Here is a 23,958-nt window from a genome sequence, read left to right on the forward strand (position 1 = left end):
CATTGTGCCCGATGCATCTCTGCTCAGGTGGACCTACTCAAAACCAAGGTCTTAGGATTTTGTTTGGAAATTTAGCACAAGTGTTATCACTGTTCCCCTATCACTTTGTAAGCTGCCTTTTATACCTGCCTTTATGTTCTGGGGTTTATCAGAGTCATCACAGCTTGTCTTGCCTGTGCATGCACGCAGTGGTGTGGCCTGTCCTCCGCAGTGACACTAGACATGGGAACTGCTGGGGATGAACCAAGGAGCAAAGAATTCAGTGCCTGCTCTCTCATTCTCTCAGGTTTACCAGAAATAACCCATGGACTGTAGCCTTCAGTTCAAAGGGGTTTTTCTTTTTCTTTTTCTTTTTTTGAGACTGGGTCTTGCTCTGTTGCTCGCACTGGGGTGCAGTGGCGCGATCATGGTTCACTGCAAACTTGACCTCCTGGACTCAAGCAATTCTCCCACCTCAGCCTCCTGAGTAGCTGGGACCACAGACACACGCCACCATGCCCAGCTAATTTTATTTTTACTTTTCGTAGAGATGGGGTCTCTGGCCGGGCACAATGGCTCACACCTATAATCCCACCACTTTGGGAGGCTGAGGCAGGAGGATCACTTGAGCCCAGGAGTTCAAGACCAGCCTGGGCAACATAGCAAGATCCCATCTCTATTTTTTTCCCCTGAGATAAAGTCTCTCATTGTTCCCTAGGCTGGTCTCGAACTCCAAGGCTCAAGCGATCCTCCTGCCTCAGCCTCCCAAAGTGCTGGGATGGCAGGCATGAGCCACCACTCCAGGCCCAAAGGGGCCTCTTTACTAGCTTATCCCCCAGTTGCAGTGGCAGCTCCCTCAACACGTTCCCAGCACAGGCAGATAGAACAGCCCCTGCCCCAGACTCCCTGGTGTGCCTTTAGCCTTAGGGCAACACCTGCCTCTCCTGCCCCACCCAGAGGGATTCAAAGTCCCACACCTCGTACCTGGGGAGCACTTGGCAGAACCCAAAGCCTGGAGCACACGGCAGCCTCCACAGCCCCCTCCTGGTAGCGGTATCTTAAGACTCCCTCAGAGACGATTAAAAGGGTGGAGGACTCAGGGTAACGGGGTCAAGCAGCTGGGTTGGAAGAGCCAGACAGGTGGACAGGCGCACGGGATAGCTGTCCTCCAGGGCCAGCCCTGGGGCAGAGCCAGAGGCAAGAGCCAGCACCCAGGCGGAGAAAGCCAGAAAGGCGTCTGGTCTCATTGCCTAGTTCAGCATAGGCTAGGTCCGAGCTCCATCTGAGCAGGTATGGATTCTGGGTGTGGCTCAAAGAGCTGGGCAGGGTCCCACCTCCTCCCCTTTCAGACTGGGGAACTCCACTGAAGCTGATTCACTGACCACTTAGTGAGCACCTACTGTGTGCAAGGCCTCACGCCAGGCACTGGGATGGGGCAGCTGCCCCAGAGAGGCGCACAGTTAGTGGGGGAGGGGAGAAGCAACTGGAGGAGGGAGGGAAGAGGGCGGACTCATTCCCCATGGCTGCCACAGTCAATCACCACACCGGGGGCTTAACACAACACAAAGATATTCTCTCACGATTCTGGAGGTCAGAAGTCAAAAATCAAAGTGTGGGCAGGGCCATGCTCCCTCTGGAAGCTCTAGGGGAAGCTTCCTGCCTCTTCTAGCTCCTGGTGGCTCCAAGCTTGCAGAGGCCTCACTCCAATCTCTGCCTCTGCCTTCACGTGGCCGCCTCTCTTGTCTCTCATCTCTCCTCTCTCTTGTCTCTTGTCTCTGTCTCAAATCTCCCTGTGATGCCTGTTATGGGATTTAGGGGCTGCCTTAAATCCAGGATGATCTTTAATTATATCTATAAAGACCCTTTTTCTACATAAGATCCCATTTACAGGTTCTGGGGCACAGACAAATCTTTTGGGAGCCATGATTCAGCCCACTTCACAGGGCACAGGGAACCTTCTAGAAGAGGCAGACCAGCAGAGGCCAGTCTCTCTCTAGAGGGAAAGAGAGGAGCCTTCAGAAAAGTAGAGGAAGGATGTCAGGGCCCGGATGCGGGCATGCGAGGAGGAAGGTGGACAAGGTCCTGGCTAGAGGGACACGCAGAGCCCCTCCAGCCCTTCCGGAAGTTTGCCATTGACCACAGGATGCTGAGTGGGTGAGGGGTAGCAAAAAGCTAACATGGAGCTGCTGTTGGAAACAGGTGAAATTCTCTTCTCAATTTAGGATGAACTGCTCTGATGGGCAAGGAAAGGCTCAAAATTAAGGCATAATCCTGAAGAAAAAAAAGCTCTAAAAAATATTTTTCCCTTAGTTTCATGACTTAAGAATTTATTTGGCCAGGTGTGGTGGCTCACGCCTGTAATCCCACCACTTTGGGAGGCCAAGGTGGGCAGATCACCTGAGGTCAGGAGTTTGAGACCAACCTGGCCAACATGGTGAAACCCCATTCCTACCAAAAACACAAAAATTAGCCAGGCGTGGTGGCGCACACCTGCAATCCCAGCTACTCAGGAGGCTGAGGCAGGAGAATTGCTTGAACCCGGGAGGCGGAGGTTGCAGTGAGGCAAGATCACGCCACTGCCCTCCAGCCTGGGCGACAGAGTGAGACTCCGTTTCAAAAAACAAAACAAAACACACACACACACAAATTAGCTGGGCATGGTGGCGGGTGCTTATAATCCCAGCTACTCAGGAGGCTGAGGCAGGAGAATTGCTTGAACCCGGGAGGCAGAGGTTGCAGTGAGGCGAGATCGCGCCACTGCACTCCATCCTGGGCGACAGAGTGAGACTCCGTTTCAAAAAAAAAACAAAACACACACACACACACAAATTAGCTGGGCATGGTGGCGGGTGCTTATAATCCCAGCTACTTGGCTGAGGCAGGAGAATCGCTTGAACCTGGGAGGCAGAGATCGTGCCACTGCATTCCTGCCTGGGCGACAGAGGGAGACTCTGCTTCAAAAAAAAAAAGAAAAGAAAAAAAAAAAAGGAATTTATTTACGTTCAAACAAAAATGGAATGTTGCAGGTGCCTCATCTGTCAGGCTGGGAGGAATCTCGGAGCTGAAAGCAACCCAAGCTTCTCTCGCTCCCAGAAAGTCTCACTGTATTGATGCCACCTGCTCAGCACAGTGCACCGCAGACCAGAACTCCTGGGCTCAAGGTGTCTCCTGCCTGAGCCTCAAGTACCTAGGACTACAGGTGTGCGCACTGCGCCTGGCTAGCTTTTGTTTTTATGCTGTTGGGACACCTGGCCATGGTGAAGTTTGGCCGCCTGGTCCTTCTTCCTCTTTGGATAGCAACCTGGATTACTGAAATTCCTGCTCCATCCTTCCTCCAGCCTGCAGGGAGCACCTGCTGAGGGAGTGCTGGGGAGTGCTGTTGTCCTGGTCCATGAGGCAGCTGAGGACCCCGGCAGACTAGCCAGTCTCTTTCCATTGCACAGAATGTTAGGGCTCACTCATTCATTCACTTCTGTGAGATCCTACAGCATGACCTCATGAAAAGATGCTTGAACCCGGCACTGCCTGGGTTCAAATCCTGGCTCAGCTGTTTCCTAGGAGTGTGTGGTAGGCTGTATTTCTCTTCACAAACGCTTGGTGACCCCCCTTGCAAGAGACTGGTACATCCCTGCCCGGCTGAACCTCGTGTAGCTGTGTGACTTACCTTGGGAACTCTTCAGAGGAGGCAAGCATCCTGCCTAAGGTCACACGGCCTGTAGGCGGGGAACTCGGGTTCCAACCGTTCCCCTCACACTGTGCTGGCTCCCAGTCCCAGCCCCACCTTCCCAACAGGGATCGAAGAGCCATGTCTTTTGCTCCCTCCCAGACCCTGCCCAGGTGGAGACATTTGTGTACCCAAAGTGATGCCAGCCAAGCCCTAGATTCGTAGCAGCAGCCCACACTGACAAGCAGGGGTAGAAGGATCAGACGGCTCCGTCACTGCCTTGGGGTTAGGCCTGAGCTGTTCATGGCCACAGCCCTTGCTCCAAACGAGGATGGTCCCCCAGGACTGTGCAGAGTCCCCATCGGAATCTAACAGATCACATCACGCTAAGCACCTGGCAAGTCTCAGCTCACTTAGTCCTTGTAATAAATGCATGAGGGAAGTGCTGTGATCTTTAGAGGGGGAAACTGAGGCTCAGAGAGGTGACACTACTGGCCAAGGTCATCTGGCGGGTGAACCACGGACCTCGGACTCAAACCTGAGCCCAAGGCTGAGCTCTGAGCCACGGCTGTGCTGCCTACTGTCTCTTACTGAGTCATCTGGTGGCCGCGGCCGTTTCTGGTTCTTTCAAAAAATTCTTTCTACATCACTTGGACTGTGCACATTTTCTGCTTCTTGTTTCTCTCTTTTATGGTTCACTAAGAAATGGGGAACAGAAAGATTTCAACGAGGGCAGCCCATCCTCAGGGCAGGAGCTGCACGGGAACTTTCCCCCAGCCAGGGCCACACCCTGGGCCTGGACTCCCTCACCAGCCCCAGATAACCTCTGGGGTATAAACACCTGGCACAGCTGAGAAATAGGGCTGAGTGTGGTGGTTCACGCCTGTAATCCCAGCACTTTGGGAGGCCGAGGTGGGTGGATCACAAGGTCAGGAGTTAGACACCAGCCTGGCCAACATGGTGAAACCCTGTCTCTACTAAAAACACAAAAATTCGCTGGGCATGGTGGCGGGCGCCTGTAACCCCAGCTACTGGGGAGGCTGAGGCAGGAGAATCGCTGCAACCCAGGAGGCGGAGGTCGCAGTGGGCCGACATAGCGCCATTGCACTCCAGCCTGGGTGACCGAGCAAGACTCTGTCTCAGAAAAAAAAAAAAAGGCAAGGTTTCTCTGCCTTCAATGGTCTCATGATCCCTTGGGATCCCCAGCAAAGGCCCAAGCTGCAGTTTTCAAGTTAAAGCCAAGCTCCTTGACACACAAACAAGCTGCTTCAGACCCTGGCTCACCCGTGGGCAAACATTCCATGGAGCTTATGTCCACGCTTTCCTGTTCCTCCCCTCCTTTCCCCGAGTTCTCAGCTCAGGTACCACCTCCTTAGGGAAGCCCTCCCCCATACTCCAGCCAGATCCAGGGCCCTCGTGAGCTCTCATGGAACCTGGGCTTTTTTCTCTGAAGGAGACTTATCCTCATCTGGAAACACACACCCTCTGGCGGGACAAGCTGATTAATATCCATCATCCCTGCTAGACTCAGCCTCCTTGAGGGTGGGGGCTGTCTGAGTTTGTTCATCATCAAATCCCCATACCTAGGCCAGTGCCTGGCACATAGTAGGTGCTCAATAAACCTGTCTGCACTTGCCCTTCAAGATTTCAGTCATGGCTGGGTGCAGTGGCTCACGCCTGTAAGCCCTACACTCTGAGAGGCTGAGGTGGGAGGATCACTCAAGTCCAGGAGTTTGAGACCAGCCTGGGCAGCATAGGGAGACCTCCTATCTACAAAAAATACAAAACTTAGCTGGGCATGGTGGTGCACACCTGCAGTCCCAGCTACTCAGGAGGCTGAGGCAGAAGGATCGATTGAGCCCAGGAGATGGAGACTGCAGTGAGCTGTGATTGTGCCACTGCACTCCAGCCTGGGTGGCAGAGTGAGACCCTGTCTCAAAACTAACAAAATAAAAACAAACAAGATTCCACTCACGAGAGGAACCCACAGAGGGAGAGGCAGGCCTCCCTTCCAGCCCCTCCTGCCCGGGATCGGGGCCACTTCTGCAGCTGTCTGGAAAGGAAAAGCTGGCGTTCGTTGAGTCTGGCACTCCGATTTCACTAGTCTGGGATAGAGGCCTCATCTGTATTTTCAAAGCTCCCAGTGATCCTAATTCACAGCCAGGGATGAGACCACAGGCCTAGGGGCAGATTTGAGAGCTGCTCATTCTTTCTAGTCTGCTTTGGGGCAGGGAGTGGGGTGGGCAGTGGGCCTGGAGGAGGGCTTGGCTGACCAGGAGATTCCAGGAGAGGATGGAAGGCTTGCGGGACGCAGTGCATGAGTGACATGAAGTCATGCACCTACTGAGCCCATGTTCTGAACGGAGCTAAAACCCGTGCACTGGAAACGGACCTAGTTTAGCTCCCTCAGCTCTGGGTATAGGAAAAGACGGAAGCCCACAGAGCTAACAAGACCAGTGGCAGGCGTGAGATAAGAACACTGCACCCTGACAGGCGCCCTTTGCCTGCACAATCCTCGCTGCTCCTTAAGCCTTTCTACACGTAGGCAATGTTGTCTATTTTGCAGATGAGGAAACCGAGGCTGAGAGGTTAACTAAATTGCCTAAATCCACACAGCTGTGAACAGATGAGCAGAAATTAGAACCCAGACGTGGGTGGGGCGGGCTGGGGCTGGGGAGGGTGGTGACCTATGGCCCCCTGCCACCCTGGGCAGCATGATCAGGGCCTTGCCCATACCTTGTAGGATTCCTTCCTGCCCTGATTTCGGCTTCTGCCCTCTCTCCGCACCCTCCCTGCCCCACACTCAGCTCCTCCAAGCCCCGCTGTCTGTGTCTGAAACTCCTCTGCCCTGATTCTGGGCTCCCACAGGGTCTGGTGTGCTGGAAGTCCAGTTTCTCAGCTGTAGGATAACCTCGGAAAGGATGTCATGGCCAACGAGGAAGATGCTTTCTCTTGGCTTTTCCTAAAAAGGCAGACAGGGGAGTTCTGGCCACTCAAAAAGAATCACTACCTGTGGTCCCATCACTATCCCAAATGTGTGGCCTCCCCGCTCCCCTCACAAGCCACAGCACCAGGGACTTTGAGAGATCTCAGTTCAAATCCCAGCTCTGGCCGGGTGTGGTGGCTCACGCCTGTAATCCCAACACTTTGGGAGGCCAAGACGGGCAGATCACCTGAGGTCAGGAGCTCGAGACCAGCCTGTCCAACATGGCGAAACTCCTCTCTACTAAAAATACAATAATTAGCCTGGCATGGTGACGGGTACCTGTAATCCCAGCTACTATGGAGGCTGAAGCAGGAGAATCTCTTGAATCTGGGAGATGGAGGTTGCAGTGAGCTGAGATCTCCCCACTGCACTCCAGCCTGGGCCACACAGTGAGACTCTGTCACCAAAAAAAAAAAAAAAAAAAAAAAAAAAAATCCCAGCTCTGCCACTTTCTATCTGGGTGACCTCGGGTGAATGAGTCCCTCTGAGCCTCAGATTTCAGGAAATGGGGACAAAAGCAGCACCTGTTTCTTATGGTTGCTAAGAATTAAATAAGCTATTGAATGTGAATGTGCCCGGCCTCAGCAGCTCCGCAAACACCTATTAAATCTGAAGGCGATGATGACTGCCTTTGTTTTTACAGCAAAAAAAAAAAAGAACTTTGTAGGACAAATCAGAAACCAAACTGTTTTCTGAAAAACAAAAAAACATTTATTTCTGTAAACTGTCTGAGTGCAGAGATGTTCTTTACAATCCCAATACAGTACAGATTTCTTCCCCAAAACGAAATGAGCAAGGAAAAAAAGAAAAAGAGCTATATCAAATGTGCTCATGAAGAACCAAGCCAATCTCACCTTTCTTTAAAAACAAAACAAAACGATCCTTTTGAATGTGTGGTGCAGACGCAGGACTGAAGCCACAGGCTTTTGGGGTGCTGTGAGCCCAGGGCTTTGCTCAGCTCACAGCTAGCGCGGCGGGCAGAGCAACCCTTCGGCCCAAGCCATCCTCGCAGCTTGCACAGAAGCTTCCTGAACCTAAGGGATCCGTTCCCAGCTCTCCTTAAAATCCCAGTCCCCACCCTGGGCCTCTCTCCCTAACGATCTTGTCGCTTTGGGAGCCCCTGAAGTGAACCCTGAAATACTCCCTCCGTCAACTCTGGGCTCAGACCTTTGCCCTTCTCTGTGTCACAAGGAAATTTCGGTCAAAAGGGTGGGAACAGGTGGTTTCAGATCGTGCAGCAAAGCCACTGCCAGGTAAGTTTTAAGGCAAATTTTATCTCTTCTTATTCAGTCTGAGCCGGACCTAACCTTCTCACCACCGAGCAATCCTGCCTATGCTGGACATGCATCTTAGGCAACTCTGGATGGAGGTGGGATGAGGGAGCCCGGGGCAGATACCAGGAGGTCTGGGCCTGAGTAGGGAATGGACGTGTGTGCTTATGAAGGCTGCAGGCACCGGGCGCAGCTCCTGGCCCAGCTGCCCCTCAGTGGTACACAGGAAGCAGGGCCCAAGAAAACTGAGATGGCAAAACAGGCCCGGGCTCTGGAAAGCAACGTGAGGTCATGCAGATCTCACTAGGCAGACCTCGTCGTGTGGAAGAGAAATGCCAGGAAAAGGGGTCACTGCAGGAGGCACCTCGGATCTGATGGCAGGCAGGACCTTGCATCAAAATGATTTTTCTTTAGAACAAAAAAGAGGGGGAGAAAAGAAAAAGTAGATCAAAGAAAGAGGTTCCATGAGCGTCATGAGATAGGACACGGCAGGGTTCTAAGGGAAGCAGGAAGGTGGGGGCTGCGGACACAGGGTGGCGGGCGCTGCCTCTCATGGCTTCTTTTCTCCCTGGTGGGCTGGTGGGCTAGTAGCTGAGGCCGGCGGTCCTCTCCCCCGGGGAGCAGGCAGATGACTTTGGCAAGGGGTGGTGTGGCGGGGGCTGGGGTTACTCCGTCTGGGCGTCGTAATTGGCTCCCCCCGCCTTCTTCAGCTCGCTCTTGATGAAATCTTCCTCCAGCTCCTTCCGATCACTGATCACAAACTCCTTAGCGAAATTCTGCAAGAACAAAGGAAAACACAGTGTTCCTATTAAGAAGGAGGCACAGGATGTGAGGGTGGCTCAGGCAACACACTGGGAAGCAAAGCACTGAAAACCCTGATGAGAGATGGAAATGGAAATTCAGCAGCAGAGTCAGTCAATGGAAATTCAGCAGCAGAGTCAATGGAAATCGAACAGCAGAGTCATCTGGCAGAAAAAACCTGACTGGGAGGAGGGAGTGGGGCAGATCTGATGCTGCATCTTCCCATGTCCGTGGGGATGGCCCGAGGAAGCTGGGGCTTGAATTTGGGCTGTTACCTTGGCCAAGTCCCTTCAATTCTCTGTGCCTCAACTTCCTCATCTGTAAAAAGCTATCTTGTCAGGAAAATAATAGGTTACGAGGTTGGAAAGGCTCACGAGTGTGCTGGTAAATGTTTAACACCAGGCACTCCAAAAAAAAGAAAAGGACAAAAGCTCAGATTGGTGTCTGTTGCCCACTTCCATGATGTAAATAGTCCCACAGTGGCTGATGTCAAGCTATCAAAGTGATGTCACCATACGTGGAGGTGGAAGGAGACAGGCGTAATTGGCTCTCGCCAGCTGGGACAAGCAAGCTTCAGCCACCAATGTTCCTAATGACGCAGGAGCCTCCAGTCCTGGGCCTGCCATGGGCTCTCCACCCGCACTGAGTTACACGAGGGTAGAGGCTCTACCTTCTTTCAACAAATACCACGCCAGGCTGTGGGGCTACAGGGCTCAGCAAAATGGATGCAGTCACTCTTTCCTCTCGCAGTACACAGGTTTCACCCATAGAACCCGCAGGGACCCATGGTGCACTCAGTAAACGCTTGTGGCATGAATGAGGGAACCAGGTGGCCTGGCTTATCAGACAGCCCTAAGCCATGATGATACACAGTTACTGCCATATGTGGATCATAAGACTTTAACAAACAAAATTTCAGGACGATGACGGACAGCTTGACAAAAAAAAAGCTATCAAAACCACAAATAACAAGTCTAAAGGTAAGAAAATCATCCACATTAAAAAAAAAAAAGCCCATAAGGAAATAACATAAACAATGACCACCATTTTTCTTTTTCTTGAGAGAAAAGCCTGTTGCCCAGGCTGGAGTGCAGTGGCGCAATCGTGGCTCACTGCAACCTCTGCCCCCAGGGTTCAAGCCATTCTCATGTCTCAGCCTCCCAAGTAGCTGGAACTACAGGCGTCTGCCACCACACCCAGCTAATTTTTGTATTTTTAGTAGAAGCAGGGTTTCGCCACGTTGGCCAGGCTGGTCTCAAACTCCTGGCCTTAAGTGATCCGCCCAGCTTGGCCTCTCAAGGTGTTGGCACTACAGGCGTGAGCCACCACGCCCGGCTAACCACAATTATTAAGCACTTATGTGTACCAGCACAGTGCCACAGTACTGAGAATGACACACAGTAGTAAATATGAATCATGGAAGGTGGAAGCAACCCCTATGTCCATCAACAGAGGAGTGGATTATCAAAACACGGTCCGTCCACACAATGGAATATTCCTCAGCCACAGAGAGGAATGAGGCGTCGCCACACGCAACTACATGGATGAACCTCGGAAATATGATGCTGAGTGAAAGAAGACAGGCATGAAGACCATGTACTATCAGCTGCCATTGGTATAAATGTCTAAAAAAGGCAAACCCATACAGACAGAAAGCAGACTCGTGGTTACACAGAGCTGGAGAAGGGAACAGGAAATGATAGAGACGTTCTAAAATTGGGATTGTGGTAATGGGTGCACAACTCCACAAATTCACGAAAAAGTACTGAAAAAGTACACTTAGGATGACTTGATTTTGTGGTACATACATTATACCTCTATCAAGTTCTTTTTAAAAAGGCCCGTAAGGTGATCAACATTATTTCCATTTTAAAGGTGAGGAAACAAAGGCTGGAAATTACAATGCTTGTCCGAAGTCAGAAAACCAGAAGGTCCAGTTGATGCCAAAGCTGGCGTCTTGAAAGAGCCACCATCTCCTTTTGGGGTGATGAAAAAGTTTTGGAACCAGACAGAGGTAGGGCTTGCACAACACTGTGAATGTTCTGAAAGCTACTGAATTGTACACTTTAAAATGGTTCAGGCCAGGTGCGGTGGCTCACGCCCGTCATCCCAGCACTTTGGAGGCCGAGGCAGGCAGATCACCTGAGGTCAGGAGTTCGAGACCAGCCTGGCCAACATGGCGAAACCCCATCTCTACTAAAACTACAAAAATCAGCCGGGCGTGGTGGTGGGCGCCTGCAGTCCCAGCTACTGGGGAGGCTGAGGCAGGAGAATCGCTTGAACCCGGGAGGCGGAGGTTGCAGTGAGCCAAGATCGCGCCACTGCACTCCAGCCTGGGCGACAGGGTGAGATCCGTCTCAAAATAAATAAATAAACATAAAAAGGTTCATTTTATGTTAAATGAATTCCACCACAATTAAAAAATAAAAAACAAAAAAGTCGCCATGTCGCCAAGAATGATGAGCCCAGGAGCATCCCCGAAGTCAAGCTTTACAATAAAAAGACAATGCATTTGGCGCGCAAAGCCACTGAGAACACTAACAAAGTGAAGAACGGGAGGTTAATTTTTATCAAGCAGCTGATGTGTGCCAGGAACAGCCTCACTCATGTTCTCGTTCAGCCCTCAGTATATTAGCTTTATTTTATTTTACTTTTTGAAGATAAGACTCATGGGCTGGGCTTGGAGAGATTTGCCCAGAATGACAGAACACCCTTGAGATCCTTTCTGTTCCCACCCCACTACAGTGTGTTACTAAGTGTATGTGATCCGTGCAATGAAAGAACACAAGTTGGATGTAAGAGCCAGAAAGGAGAATTGAGAATTAATGTATTTCTCAACCCTGAGCCCCACGGCATGAGGGAGGGGCAGAGAGCTTTCAGAAGGAGGAAGCCAACAGCTTAAGATGCTTATAGAAGAAAAGTCCAAAGTTCCTCTGCTTTGTGATAGCTATATATGGCAATCTACAGAAATAAGAACACTTGAAGTTCGAGTCGGTTAGCTATTAGAAGATCTAGATTAAGAAAAATAAGTTTGAGAGCCATGGATGGTGGCTCATGCCTGTAATCCCAGCACTTTGGGAGGCTGAGGAGAGCAGATCATGAGGTCAGGAGATTGAGACCAGCCTGGCCAACATGGTGAAACCCCGTCTCTACTAAAAATATAAAAATCAGCTGGGTGTAGTGGCACGCGCCTGTAATCCCAGCTACTCAGTAGGCTAAGGCAGGAGAATGGCTTGAACCTGGGAGGCAGAAATGGCAGTGAGCCGAGATGGCGCCACTGCACTCCAGCCTGGCAACAGAGTGAGATTCCATCTCAAAAAGAGAAAAATAAGTTTGATAAGGTCTAAGAAATCTCAAATGAAAGACACATGGAGCTAGGCACAGGCCAACCTAAAACCACAAGTACTTAGGAAATCAAATTATAATGAAACAAAAAGAAGCAAAACAGACAGCAGATCTAGTAAAACATAACAATAAATGTAAATGAACAAAATTACCTTTAAAAATACTATGTTTCAAACTACAAAAAAAAAACCCCTCAAATCTTGTACTACATACCAGAGACATATTTAAAATAAAAAGATTAGCAGAAAAATGATTCCAAGTTATACAAACAAAAGCATATACAAAAGCAACCATATGAGCTCTGAAAACGTTTAAAGCAAACTGAATCTCACAAGATAAACAGGGTCATCCTGCAACTTGATAACCCTCCTGGCTCAGCTGATGTTCTTTCCTCTCTGCTCAGTAGAAAATAGAATGGAAGGTTATTTTCCCTGTTGAAGGGCTGTTTTTATCATCAGTACTTAGAGAGGTCTTAAAAGACAAGTCGTCCAGCAATCCGATTACTGCCAAAAAGCAAAGGTTTAGAAATCAAGTGTCTTAACACACTGAACTGGCTCATACCTAAAAGTCCTGTATTCCTATTTCATTTCCAATTTATCCTCAGGGGAACACAGAGAGAATGTGCAAAATTGAGTCTTCCCTCATTCCTGCTTTTTTTTTTTTTCATTTTTTGCCTCTTCCAATAACCAAGAAAGACAAAACTTTAAACATTTCTGAAGCTACAGTGACCGTGGCCGTGCTCTAGGCCCCTTTAGAACAGACCCCAGATTCTCTGTTCGGAAGAATCCTGACATACTGCCTCCAGGGGTGGGCTGAAGACCTTGTATTCAGACATGAGCCTGTTGGCTCCCTTCACCTTCAGTCTGGCTGACAGCTGGTGCATTTGGCTCTGCTCCCCTCCTCACACGAGAGCCCCCGCCACGTGACTGCCAAGGTGTACAGTCTGGGACTCGATGCAGCCCACGCCAGTGCAAAGCCAAGCAGAGAGAAGGGATGGACGGAGGACACTGGAGGTCCGGGCTCCCTCTGGGCCTTAGTATCACCATGGCCTCATAGAGAGCAGGGTTGGTGGTCCTTAGAGGTCATCTCTTGCCCCTCAATTCAGAAGGGGAAACTGAGGCTCGGCGAGTGACACCATGAGGCTGGTTAAGCGGCAGTCATGCCCCAGCCCACTGCTCTCCACCCTTGCACCTGGGTCCGCTCATCTCTCCCCCCTGCCCATCAGCTTCCCTCCCCTCTTTGTGTCTCCTCCTCGTGCTGCTCCTGTGTCTTGTCCACCCCTTCCCCGTTCTTTGAGCCTGGCAATGACTCCTAGCACCTTCCAAATAAAGTGTCTACATCTCTATCCAATCATCCCCCTGGGACCGGCTCCCCGCTGTCACCTCACTGGCAGACTGGTCATGCATGGGCCCATTGCCTGGACGTCACGTGGACACATGGGTGAGACAGGCCTGTGACCAACAGTGGTCAGTTCCCTTGGAGCCAGAGCTGGACCCCAGCCTGCTCCTGAGTGGACACCGAGCCGCTCCCACCTTCTATAGGGCCAGCAGCAACTCTGCAGGGGCCCAGGTGGTCAGGCCGCGTGGAGGGGGTACTAGCAGGCCTCCATCCTACACGGGGTGCTCCCAAGCCCCCAGAGGCTTACAAAGGTGAGCCAGCACCTTCCATTCAGGGCGTGGACTCCACAGAATGTCCCCAAAATGTCTAACCTGAGCCTCAGCCTAAAAACCAACTGAAAACAACCTCCACACCTCTCCACCTCCACGCCTTCCAGCGGCTCCCATGAGATAAGGGAGTTGCAAGCACCACTGGGGAGTGGGCTTCATTGCATGTCTTCAAAATGAGGCAGAAGCTGAGCAAAAACGGCTCTGGGCAGACGGACTCTGACTTGGGAGCAATGCCTGAAACTGGAGGGAGCCTGCGTGGAGCAGCTGAAGTCTGCCTTGCACCTGAGGCTGGAAACCACAGGGAACATATGCATGCAAAGCGTGGCCACCCCTATACCACACACACCTCCTCAAGACACAGCACTTGCCAACACCCACATGCCACCAACACCCACGGGGGCAGGGGCAGGTGGCAAGACTCAGGAGGCAAGTCCTTCATCAGAAGGAGACTTCCAGGGCCTAGAGCAATGCGGACACATACAGAATGTTAATTTTTCTTTTTTTGAAACACAGTCTCACTCTGTCACCCAAGCTGGCGTGCAGTGGTGCGATCTCGGCTCACTGCAGGCTCAACCTCCTAGGTTCAAGCGATCCTCCCACCTCCGCCTTCCTAATAGCTAGAAATACAGGCACAAGGCACCACATCCAGCTGATTTTTGTATTTTTCTGTAGAGACGTGGTTTCGTCATGTTGCCCAGCCTGGTCTCCAACTCCTGGGCTCAAGCGATCCACCCATCTTGGCCTCCCAAAGGCCAGAATTTTGAATTTTCTTTCTTTCCTTTTTTTTCTTAGACAGGTCTCACTCTGTCACCCACGCTGCCAGGCTGGAGGGCACTGGTGCAATCTCAGCTCACTGCAACCTCCACCGCCTGTGCTCAAGCAATCCTACCACCTCAGCCACCGAAGTAGCTGGGACTACAGGTACACACCACCATGCCTGACTAATTTTTTTTTTTTTGGTAGATAATGGGGTTTTACCATGTTGCCCAGGCTGGTCTCAAACTCCTGAGCTGAAGTGATCCACTGACCTCGGCCTCCCAAAGTGCTAGAATTACAGGCGTGAGCCACTGTGCCTGGCCGGGAATTTTCAATTTGCTACTAGCCACATTGAAAAATGTAAAAAAGAAACCAGTGCCATTTATTTTAATAGTATTTTATCTAATCCAATATATGCAAAATATTGTCATTTCCACAATGTAATCAATGCTAAAAGTTACTGATGAGGTCCTTTACATTCATTTCTTTTGAACCCAGCCTTAGAAACGCTGTGTGCCCTCCGGGTATACGGCACACAGTGATATGGCTGGGTGCGCTTTCAGGCGCTCAGTGGCCACACGTGGCCGGCAACAGCGCAGGTCTAGACAGAACATGAAAGCGTCTGAAAGAATAATGTGATCAGGCAAAGAGAATCATGAATCGCAGAGCATTAGAGCCCATCTGAGGGGGGTGGACATCTGCGCCATGTCCAGATCTGGGTGGTGGCTTCAAAGGTATGCATCATGAACATTCAAAATACACAAAACTTGGGCCAGATGCAGTGGCTCATGCCCAGCACTATGGGAGGCCGAGGTGAGTGGATCACCTGAGGTCAGCAGTTCAAGACCAGCCTGGCCAACATGGTGAAACCCCATCTCTACTAAGAATACAAAGAATTAGCTGGGTGTGAGAGGCGGGAGAATCGCTTGAACCGGGGAGGCGGAAGTTGCAGTGAGCTTAGATCGCACCATTGCACTCCAGCCTGGGTGACAAGAGCGAAACTCTGTCTCAAACAAAAAAAAAATATATATATATATATACATACATACACACACACACACACACACACTCATCGAGTAGTATTCCTAAGATCTGTGCGTTTTACTCTATGTAAATTGTGTTTCAGCTGAACAAAATAGTGAAGGGAGGTGGGGCGCTGTGGCTCACGCCGGTAATCCCAAGCACTTTGGGAGGTTGAGAAGGGAGAATCGCTTGAACCCCGGAGTTCCAAGACTAGCCTGGGGAACAGTGGGACCCTTTCTCTACAAATAATAATAATAATAATAGTAATAAATAGCCAACAGTGGTGGTGTGCGCCTGTTGTCCCAGCTACTTGGGAGGCTGAGGCAGGAAGATCACTTGAGCCTGGGAGGTCGAGGCTGCCGTGAGCCATGATCGCACCACTGCACTCCACCCTTGAGACCTGCCATTCACCTCTTCATTATGTAGAGGACCAGCAACAACCCAGAGAGGGGACACAATTCATCCCAGGGGACACAGCAACTTCCCGGCAGGGCCCTGGGGATGCGTTCCTGGTGCCAGCCCCACTTTCTCCCCACATCCCGCCTCCAGGGGCTGCTCTAGACTGCCAAGTCCTCGAGGCAGCTGCCACAACCTGCCAGAGACTGCACAGCAACATGTGTCAGTCTGGGGGCACCGTCACCTGTGGCTGAAGAAAGCTCTTTGTTTTGTCTGGGAACTCGGTGTCGCTCTCCCATAGCTGCCAGACGGGGGACTTCTCTTTTCTTGCCAAAGCAGGATTTTTTTCCAAGGGCCTCATCCGATGAAGTCTCACTCCAAGCGGCTGAGGCTGCTTGAATGGTTTGGAATTATGCAACCAGCAAGTGGAAGACCAGTTTTTTTGTTTTTGTTTTTTCTGAGACGGACTCTCACTGTTGCCCAGGCTGGAGTGCAATGGTGCGATCGGCTCACTGCAACCTCTGCCTCCCGGGTTCAAGTGATTCTCCTGCCTCTACCTCCTGAGTAGCTGAGATTACAGACAACCACCACCACGCCGGGCTAATTTTTGTATTTTTAGTAGAGACGGGGTTTCACCATGTTGGCTAGGCTGGTCATGAATGAAGACAAGTTTTGTCCCTGTGACCTTTCTCAAGTGCTTATAGACTCATGCCTCAAAGATGCAAAATAAACATCCAGTGAAACCTGTCTCCACCTTTCTGAGGAGGGTAATACAGCAGAGGGTACGGGTTAGGTACAGGGGCTCTGTACAGAGTCTAGCCGTCTATTCGCAAGGCTGGATGTTAAAGTGCATGTTCTCCTATCTTGGTTTTAAATCATTCTTTTCTCATTTATTTATTTATCTTTTGAGATGAAGTTTTTGTTCTTGTCACCTAGGCTGGAGTGCAGTGGCGCAATCTCAGCTCACTGTAACCTCCACCTCCCGGGTTCAAGCGATTCTCCTGCCTCAGCCTCTCGAGTAGCTGGAATTACAGGCGCCCACCATCACACCTGGCTAACTTTTGTATTTTTAGTAGAGACGGGGTTTCACCATGTTGGCCAGGCTGGTCTTGAACTCCGGACCTCAGGTGATCCACTCGCCTCAGCCTCCCAAAGTGCTGGGATTACAGGTGTGAGTCACCATGCCCAGCCCATCCTTTTCATTTTTATTTTTATTTATTTTCATTTTTTGAGACGGAGTCTCACTCTGTCGCCCAGACTGGAGTGCAGTGGTGCAATCTCAGCTCAGCACAACCTCTACTTCCAGGTTCAAGCAATTCTCCTGCCTCAGCCTCTGAAGTAGCTGGGATTACAGGCACGTACCACCATGGCCGGCTCATTTTTGTATTTTTATTAGAGACAGGGTTTCATCATGTTGGCCAGACTGGTCTCGAACTCCTGGCCTCAAGTGATCTCCCCGCCTTGGCCTCCCAAAGTGCTGGGATCACAGGCATGAGCCACCACACCTGACCCCTTTTCATTTTTTAATGGCTCCCAACTGCCCAGGTTTAAACCCCAGCATGCTGGGAGCAGGTCCAGGCCAAATACAAACAGGCATCCTTGTCCACAGGCATCTCCAGTGGCCTGAGCCTCCCTGGGGACTCAACCTCCCTGAGCCTGAGTCTCCTCATCTGCAAATGGGGACAATAGCAGCTTCACATCCTAGGGCTGTTGTGAGGGTCGTATGAGCATAAAAGGGGCTTGCACACTTGATGAGAACACCCGGTACAAAGCGGAGTGCTCAACAGTCAGAGAGAATGTTCTACAGGACTGTGGGTTCACCTTCATTCTCAGGATCGTTAGGGGAATCTGAGATGTAATGAAGTTCCCTCAGTCACTCAGAGTGAAGACACAGGCAGTAGCTAGTTCCTCTTCTCATTCCTAACGTTTATTTTTTAACAAAGGAAAGTCCCAGGAATTCCTTGGAATAACCAAGTCAGTGAAACTGGCAGACAGAAGATGACAAATCCGGCTGCAAACCCCAAAGCCAGGCCCAGGGTTAGCTTCAGGGAACAAGGAGGCCTGTCGGGGTACAAGTGTAGGGTCTGCTATTCAGGAGTGTTTCGCCTATGAGGATATTCCTAACCAATGCAGAGAATGTGGGTGCAGGGGAAGCTCCGGGGAGAAAACATGAGTGGGGATTCTTGGGCAGTTCCATTTGTGAAGTCAGGAATGCATATTTCTATGAAGTAGGGCCCAGGAGAGGAACTGATCTTCATTGTATTGGAAGACAATGAAAGCGACACAATTTGTTCTTCCCACGAACACACATTAATAAACACCTGTCATATGCCATACACTCTCCTAGGCTCTGGGAAGTCAAAATTCTGGTACTTACTGGTCTCTCTGATAGACTGAGAATAGAAAAATAGAAGCAGCGGGCTCTGAAATGCCCGGAAGGCAGTATTTAATGGCTCTGGGCCCTGGTTTCCACCTCTGTGAAAGAAGAAGGCTGGACAACAGGGTCCCCCAGCCTTTCCCCACCAGTCATCCAGGGATCCTACACCTAAGCCTCCAGAGCGCATAGACACGGGACGAAGTTCCACCACGGACACCAGATCCTAGGGCAGTGGAGAAACCTGGCATGGAAAAGTCAGCTTTGGGATCAGAGCATAGCTCTCACAACGAAGGCTGCCTGCTGGCTTCAGGTCCTTCCCAAACCCTCGCAACACAGTGTGGGGACTAGAATCTCCCCACCCGCAGGCATAAGATGGAGCCGGGGATAGACAAGACATGTGCTGGACACATGAATGTGTCTTTTCCACAAGTGGGTGATGATGACTAATAAACCAAAGACTCTGAACTGCTGAAGAAACACAGCCACAGTCCCCAGCACCCTGAATCTTGCTAGGAGACAAGGCAATCTCTAAGGAACAGGAGCCAAATGAAAACACACAGCTATGAAACCCACTGGGCACCTGCTGCCAACCCCACCGAGGCCCCTACCCCTCCCTCCCACAACTATTCAAAGTGCTTGAAAGACCGAGGTTTTAAAAACTCTACCAGCAAGGTATAATTTACTCAAAAGGAATGGGTTCTTTTTTGTTTGTTTGTTTTGGTTTTGGTTTTGGTTTTTTGAGACAGAGTCTTGCTCCATTGCCCAGTCTGGAGCACAGTGGTACCATCTTGGCTCACTGCAACCTCCACCTCCTAAGTTCAAGCGATTGTCCTGCCACAGTCTCCCAAGTAGCTGGGACTACAGGCATGCGCCATCACACCCAGCTAATTTTTGTATTTTTAATAGAGACAGGGTTTCACCATGTTGGCCAGGCTGGTCTTGAACTCCTGACCTCAGGTGATCCGCCTGCCTCGGTCTCCCAAAGTGCTGGGATTACAGGCATGAGCCACCATGCCTGGCCGGAACAGGTTCTTATAATAGGCATGAGTCATTATAGATAAAGGGAAAAACTAACAGATCAAAATGGCACAGGCTAGGGTTTGACAGATTCAGGAACAAAGGCACCCGTGTCAAACCCTCATAGCTCCGGAGTGACGCGACCCTGCTGTACTTGGGGAACAAAAGCCAAGACAGAGGCACACGGCTGTATTTCGGGTGGACACAGGGTAACCATCTAATGAAGATGGAAGGCATGGCGTCCTAGAAGCACGCTGTGAGTGTTTTGGCCAAAACCAAATAGGGGCGGCTGTTCCTATGCCCGGATCTGTGACCCCGAAAGGGCCCCCGACCTCTTCAGCATTTGGGCAACTGCCTGGAGTCTCAGGCTCGGCTTTCCTGACCACAGAGATTTACAGAAGCCCCAAACGCACCTTGCCTAATTTCTAACTACAGCTTCATCTAGACCAGGCATGGAAAGCATGCGGGAAACATACTCTCCTCTCTCCGGTGTCCACAGCAGACATCACAAATTAATCATGGCACTTTCCCCACCGAGTCCAGGCTTAACCTCAGAATCTCCCTTAACCCGGAGCTCCAAATAGCCCAAGCTTATTGATCAGTTGACAAGCTAGAGATTAAATCCAGGTTCAGATCTTCAACTTCTGCCCCATCAAAACTGTGCCCAGCATTTCTTATTCCTCAGCCACATCCATGTTTGGGGATTTTTCCCAAAGAAATAACAGAATTTTTTAAAAATAACAACATACATACTCAAAGATGTTCATTGCCAGTAAATACCAGGCTGTTTCCATTTTTCAGCAAAAGTTGGATAAATAAGTAAATACTATCTACGTAATACTTCATATACACCAGGCAATTATTATACAAGGTATCTTATTGAATTTTCACAATTCCATGAGATATTATCATACACATTTTTCAGATGAGAAAATTGAGGACAAAGGAAGTGAAGTAGCCAGCAGACCACAGGATTCACTCCACGCCAGGGAACTCACCAGGTGGAGGAACAGACACACACAGGCATGCACGCACACAAACACAGATATGCACACACCAACACACATACACGCAGACATACACACACACACAGGCATGCACCCACACAAGTGTGCACACACACACACAGGAATGTACCCACACAGGTGCACACACACAGGCATGCACACACCCTCTCACACACATACATGCACATGCACATACAGGCATGTGCAGACATACACACACAGACACACAGGGATATGTCCACACAAACGTATACACACACAGGTGCATAGAAACACAGGTATGCACACACACATACACATGCAGGCATGCACACACAGACGCATGCACACACAGACACATGCATGCATACACACAGATACATGCATGCACACACAGGTGCACACAGGTATGCACACACATGCACATCCAAGCATGCGTACACACATATACACATGCATGCACACACATCCACACTCATACACAGGAGTGCACACACATACACATATATACACACAGGCACACACACATCCACTCCCACACACAGGCATGCACACACACCACCATACAGAGGTGTGCACACACACAAAATGGGTATCACAGACTTACATATGTTGTACTACATCCACTTACAAAATAATATTTGGCCATTACAATAATAGAAACAGGCCGGGCATGGTGGCTCATGCCTGTAATCCCAGCACTTTGGGAGGCCCAGGCAGGCGGATCACCTGAGGTCAGGAGTTCGTGACCAGTCTGGCCAACATGGCATCTCTATTAAAAATACCAAATTAGCTGGGTGTGTTGGCATACACCTGTAGTCCCAGCTTCTTGGGAGGCTGAGGCAGGAGAATCACTTGAACCACGAGGCAGAGGTTGCTGTGAGCCGAGATCGTGCCACTGCACTCCAGCCTGGGTGACAAGAGCAAAACGCCATCTCAAAAAAAAATTATAAAAACAAAAAGCATTTAGGAAATGTCAAGAGAAAGGACACAGGCTATATCTCTGCTCTGCTAAAGGCTGTGGCAAGGGCTCCACGGGAAGGGGCAGACCCCTCTGTGTGAGACGGTGGGTAGTGGCTGATCACTTAGCTCCTGCATTTTGTCGGAACCCTTTCGGCAAACCACAGCGACTTAGAATAAAACCACCACGGGGCGAAGACTAAGCGTGTGTGCTTGTTTCATAAGGGAATCTCACGAGGCAAGATGTCCGAGAATAAAGAATGACAAGAGGTGGACAAAAGTATGCAGCGGTCCAGTGAAGAGGAAGAGAAGAGGGGGAGGAAAGACACTCATACACAGGGGCAAGATGTAGAGTGCAGTGAGCCTTCGGCCTTTCATGAAGGCTGGGAAACATGCACTTCACACACAAACAGCTCTCCAGATTCATTTCTTCAGGTTAAGACCTGTACACGTTCGAATGCTGCATCCTCACGGCACAGCGACTGTATACCGTGCTAGCGACTGTGTCGGGAATCACTGCACCACAGCGTCCGGAGGCCAGCTGCTGGCAGGTGCCTGGGGCAGGTACCAGGCTAGGGCAGGCTGGCCAAGGGCTGGCACTGGTCTGGAGTTTGGTGGAGGGCAGCCAGGTCACAGCCCGCTGGGCAGAATTCTTTGCTTATTCAGGTGGCTTTATTTACATGCCAGGCCCAAACCTAGGGTGCAGGGATCTCCTTCTTTCTCCTAGGAGACTGTTTTTTCCTCTAAGACTTTTTTTTGAGACAAGGTCTTGCTCTGTCGCCCACACTGGAGTGCCACTGCATCCTCACAGTGGTGTGATCATAGCTTACTGCATCCTTGACCTCCTGGGCTCAGCCTCCCGAGTAGCTTGGACTACAGGTACATAACACCATGCTCGGCTAATTTTTTTATATATTTTTTGTAGCGGCAGGGTCTCACTATATTGCCCAGGCTGGTCTGGAACTCCTCAGCTCAAGCAATCCTCCCACTTCAGCTCCCCTAAGGGCTTTTAACCTCTTTGGTAAAAGATCAACAAAGCAGATGCATCGCTTTTGAGTTTCAGATCTTCCCAGGGCTCCTCACTGCCCTCCCATTATGAAAGCCCCACATTTAAAGTGGCCTGCAGTCCCCCACCATCTGGCTTCCACCTGAACACTCACCTTGGCTCAAGAACTAGTCCTCTCTAAGCCTCAGTTTCCTCATCTGTATATTGGGGTCACTACAGCCCCCGGCTCATGGATGAATAAGCCTGGCCCTCCATATACGATACCTGATCCCACCATTCACAGGCTGCATGGGAGCTTTTTATTTTTCAATTGTGCAATTTGTGTTTTAAAAATATATGACATGAGGCCGGGCGCGGTGGCTCACGCCTGTAATGCCAGCACTTTGGGAGGCTGAGGCGGGCAGATCACCTGAGGTCAGTTTGAGACCAGCCTGGCCAACATGGTGAAACCCCATCTCTACTAAAAATACAAAAATTAGGCTGGGCATGGTGGCAGGTGCCTGTGGTCCCAGCTACTTGAGAGGCTGAGGCAGGAGAATCGCCTGAATCCAGGAGACAGAGGCTGCAGTGAGCCAAGATGTTGCCACTGCACTCCAGCCTGGGCGAGTGAGATTCCATCTAAAAACAAACAAACAAATAAATATATGTATGTATGTATGTATGTATGTATGACACGAGCAACAAGAAGTGCCCCCGGCCTGAGCCCAGGCCCAGGTAAAATGCATCAGGCCAAAAAGGCCCTTCTGGTTATGCAAATACAGTCCTTCCATGAACCACTGGCTTAAGGAAGCGTAAACACTCCACATAGAAATAAACAGCAGAAACCCTTTGAAGGCAGCGAACAGTCTGTGGATGGTCCGCAGAGTGCTAAGTGGTAACTCATGCTTTGCAAGGGGGAGCAGCAGCCTCGTAAATCTCATCCCATGGAGGGTTGTAGGTTCTCCCGGCTGCCCCAGTCAGCTCTCACTCCTGCTTTCTCTAATTTTTTGTTGTTGTTCTTGAGATGGAGTATCACTCTGTCACCGAGGCTGCAGTGCAGGTGGCACAATCTCGGCTCACTCCAACCTCTTCCTCCTGGGTTCAAGCGATTCTCCTGCCTCAGCCTCCGGAGTAGCTGGGATTACAGGTGTGTGCCACTATGCCCAGCCTAATTTTTGTATTTTTAGTAGAGATGAGATTTCCCCAGGTTGGCCTGGCTGGTCTCGAACTCCTGACCTCAGGTGATCTACTCGCCTTGGCCTCCCAAAGTGCTAGGATTACAGGCATGAGCCACCGCGCTCAGCCTCCTGCTTTCTATTGAAACAGAAGCAGAGATTTGGAAATTTCAACCTAGCCCCAAGTCCCCTGAGTGTAATTAGCTTCCACAATTTAATTTAATGGAGAGAAGAGTTACTGAGCATTTATAAGCTTCTGTCCTGGTAATACACAAAGAGCCTACATAAGCAGATACATTTCTTCATTTTTTTTTTTTTTTGAGACGGAGTCTTGCTCTGTTGCCCAGGCTGGAGTGCAGTGGTGCAATCTCGGCTCACTGCAACCTCTGCCTCCTAGGTTCAAGCAATTCTCCTGCCTCAGCCTCCCGAGTAGCTGGTAGCTGGGATTACAGGCACATGCCACCATATCCACCTAATTTTTGTATTTTTAGTAGAGACGGGGTTTTACTATGTTGGCCAGGTTGGTTGCGAACTCCTGACCTCAAGTGATCCACCCACCTCAGCCTCCCA

At 50.4% G+C, this 23,958-nt stretch overlaps 1 protein-coding gene across 1 annotated transcript in view; it reads right to left on the reverse strand.

The window, feature by feature from the left end:
• Window positions 1-7,317: 7,317 nt before the first annotated feature.
• The window catches only part of COTL1 (coactosin like F-actin binding protein 1), a 52,608-nt gene continuing 35,967 nt past the window's right edge, over window positions 7,318-23,958 (reverse strand). Inside the window, exon 4 of the mRNA XM_016930291.3 lies at window positions 7,318-8,676. Within this exon, the coding sequence (XP_016785780.1) occupies window positions 8,566-8,676 (111 nt within the window). The 3' untranslated portion in view covers window positions 7,318-8,565. The remainder of the gene's footprint in view (window positions 8,677-23,958) is intronic.

The sequence above is a fragment of the Pan troglodytes genome, chromosome 18 (genome assembly GCF_028858775.2).
Source record: "Pan troglodytes isolate AG18354 chromosome 18, NHGRI_mPanTro3-v2.0_pri, whole genome shotgun sequence".
NCBI lineage: Eukaryota > Metazoa > Chordata > Mammalia > Primates > Hominidae > Pan > Pan troglodytes.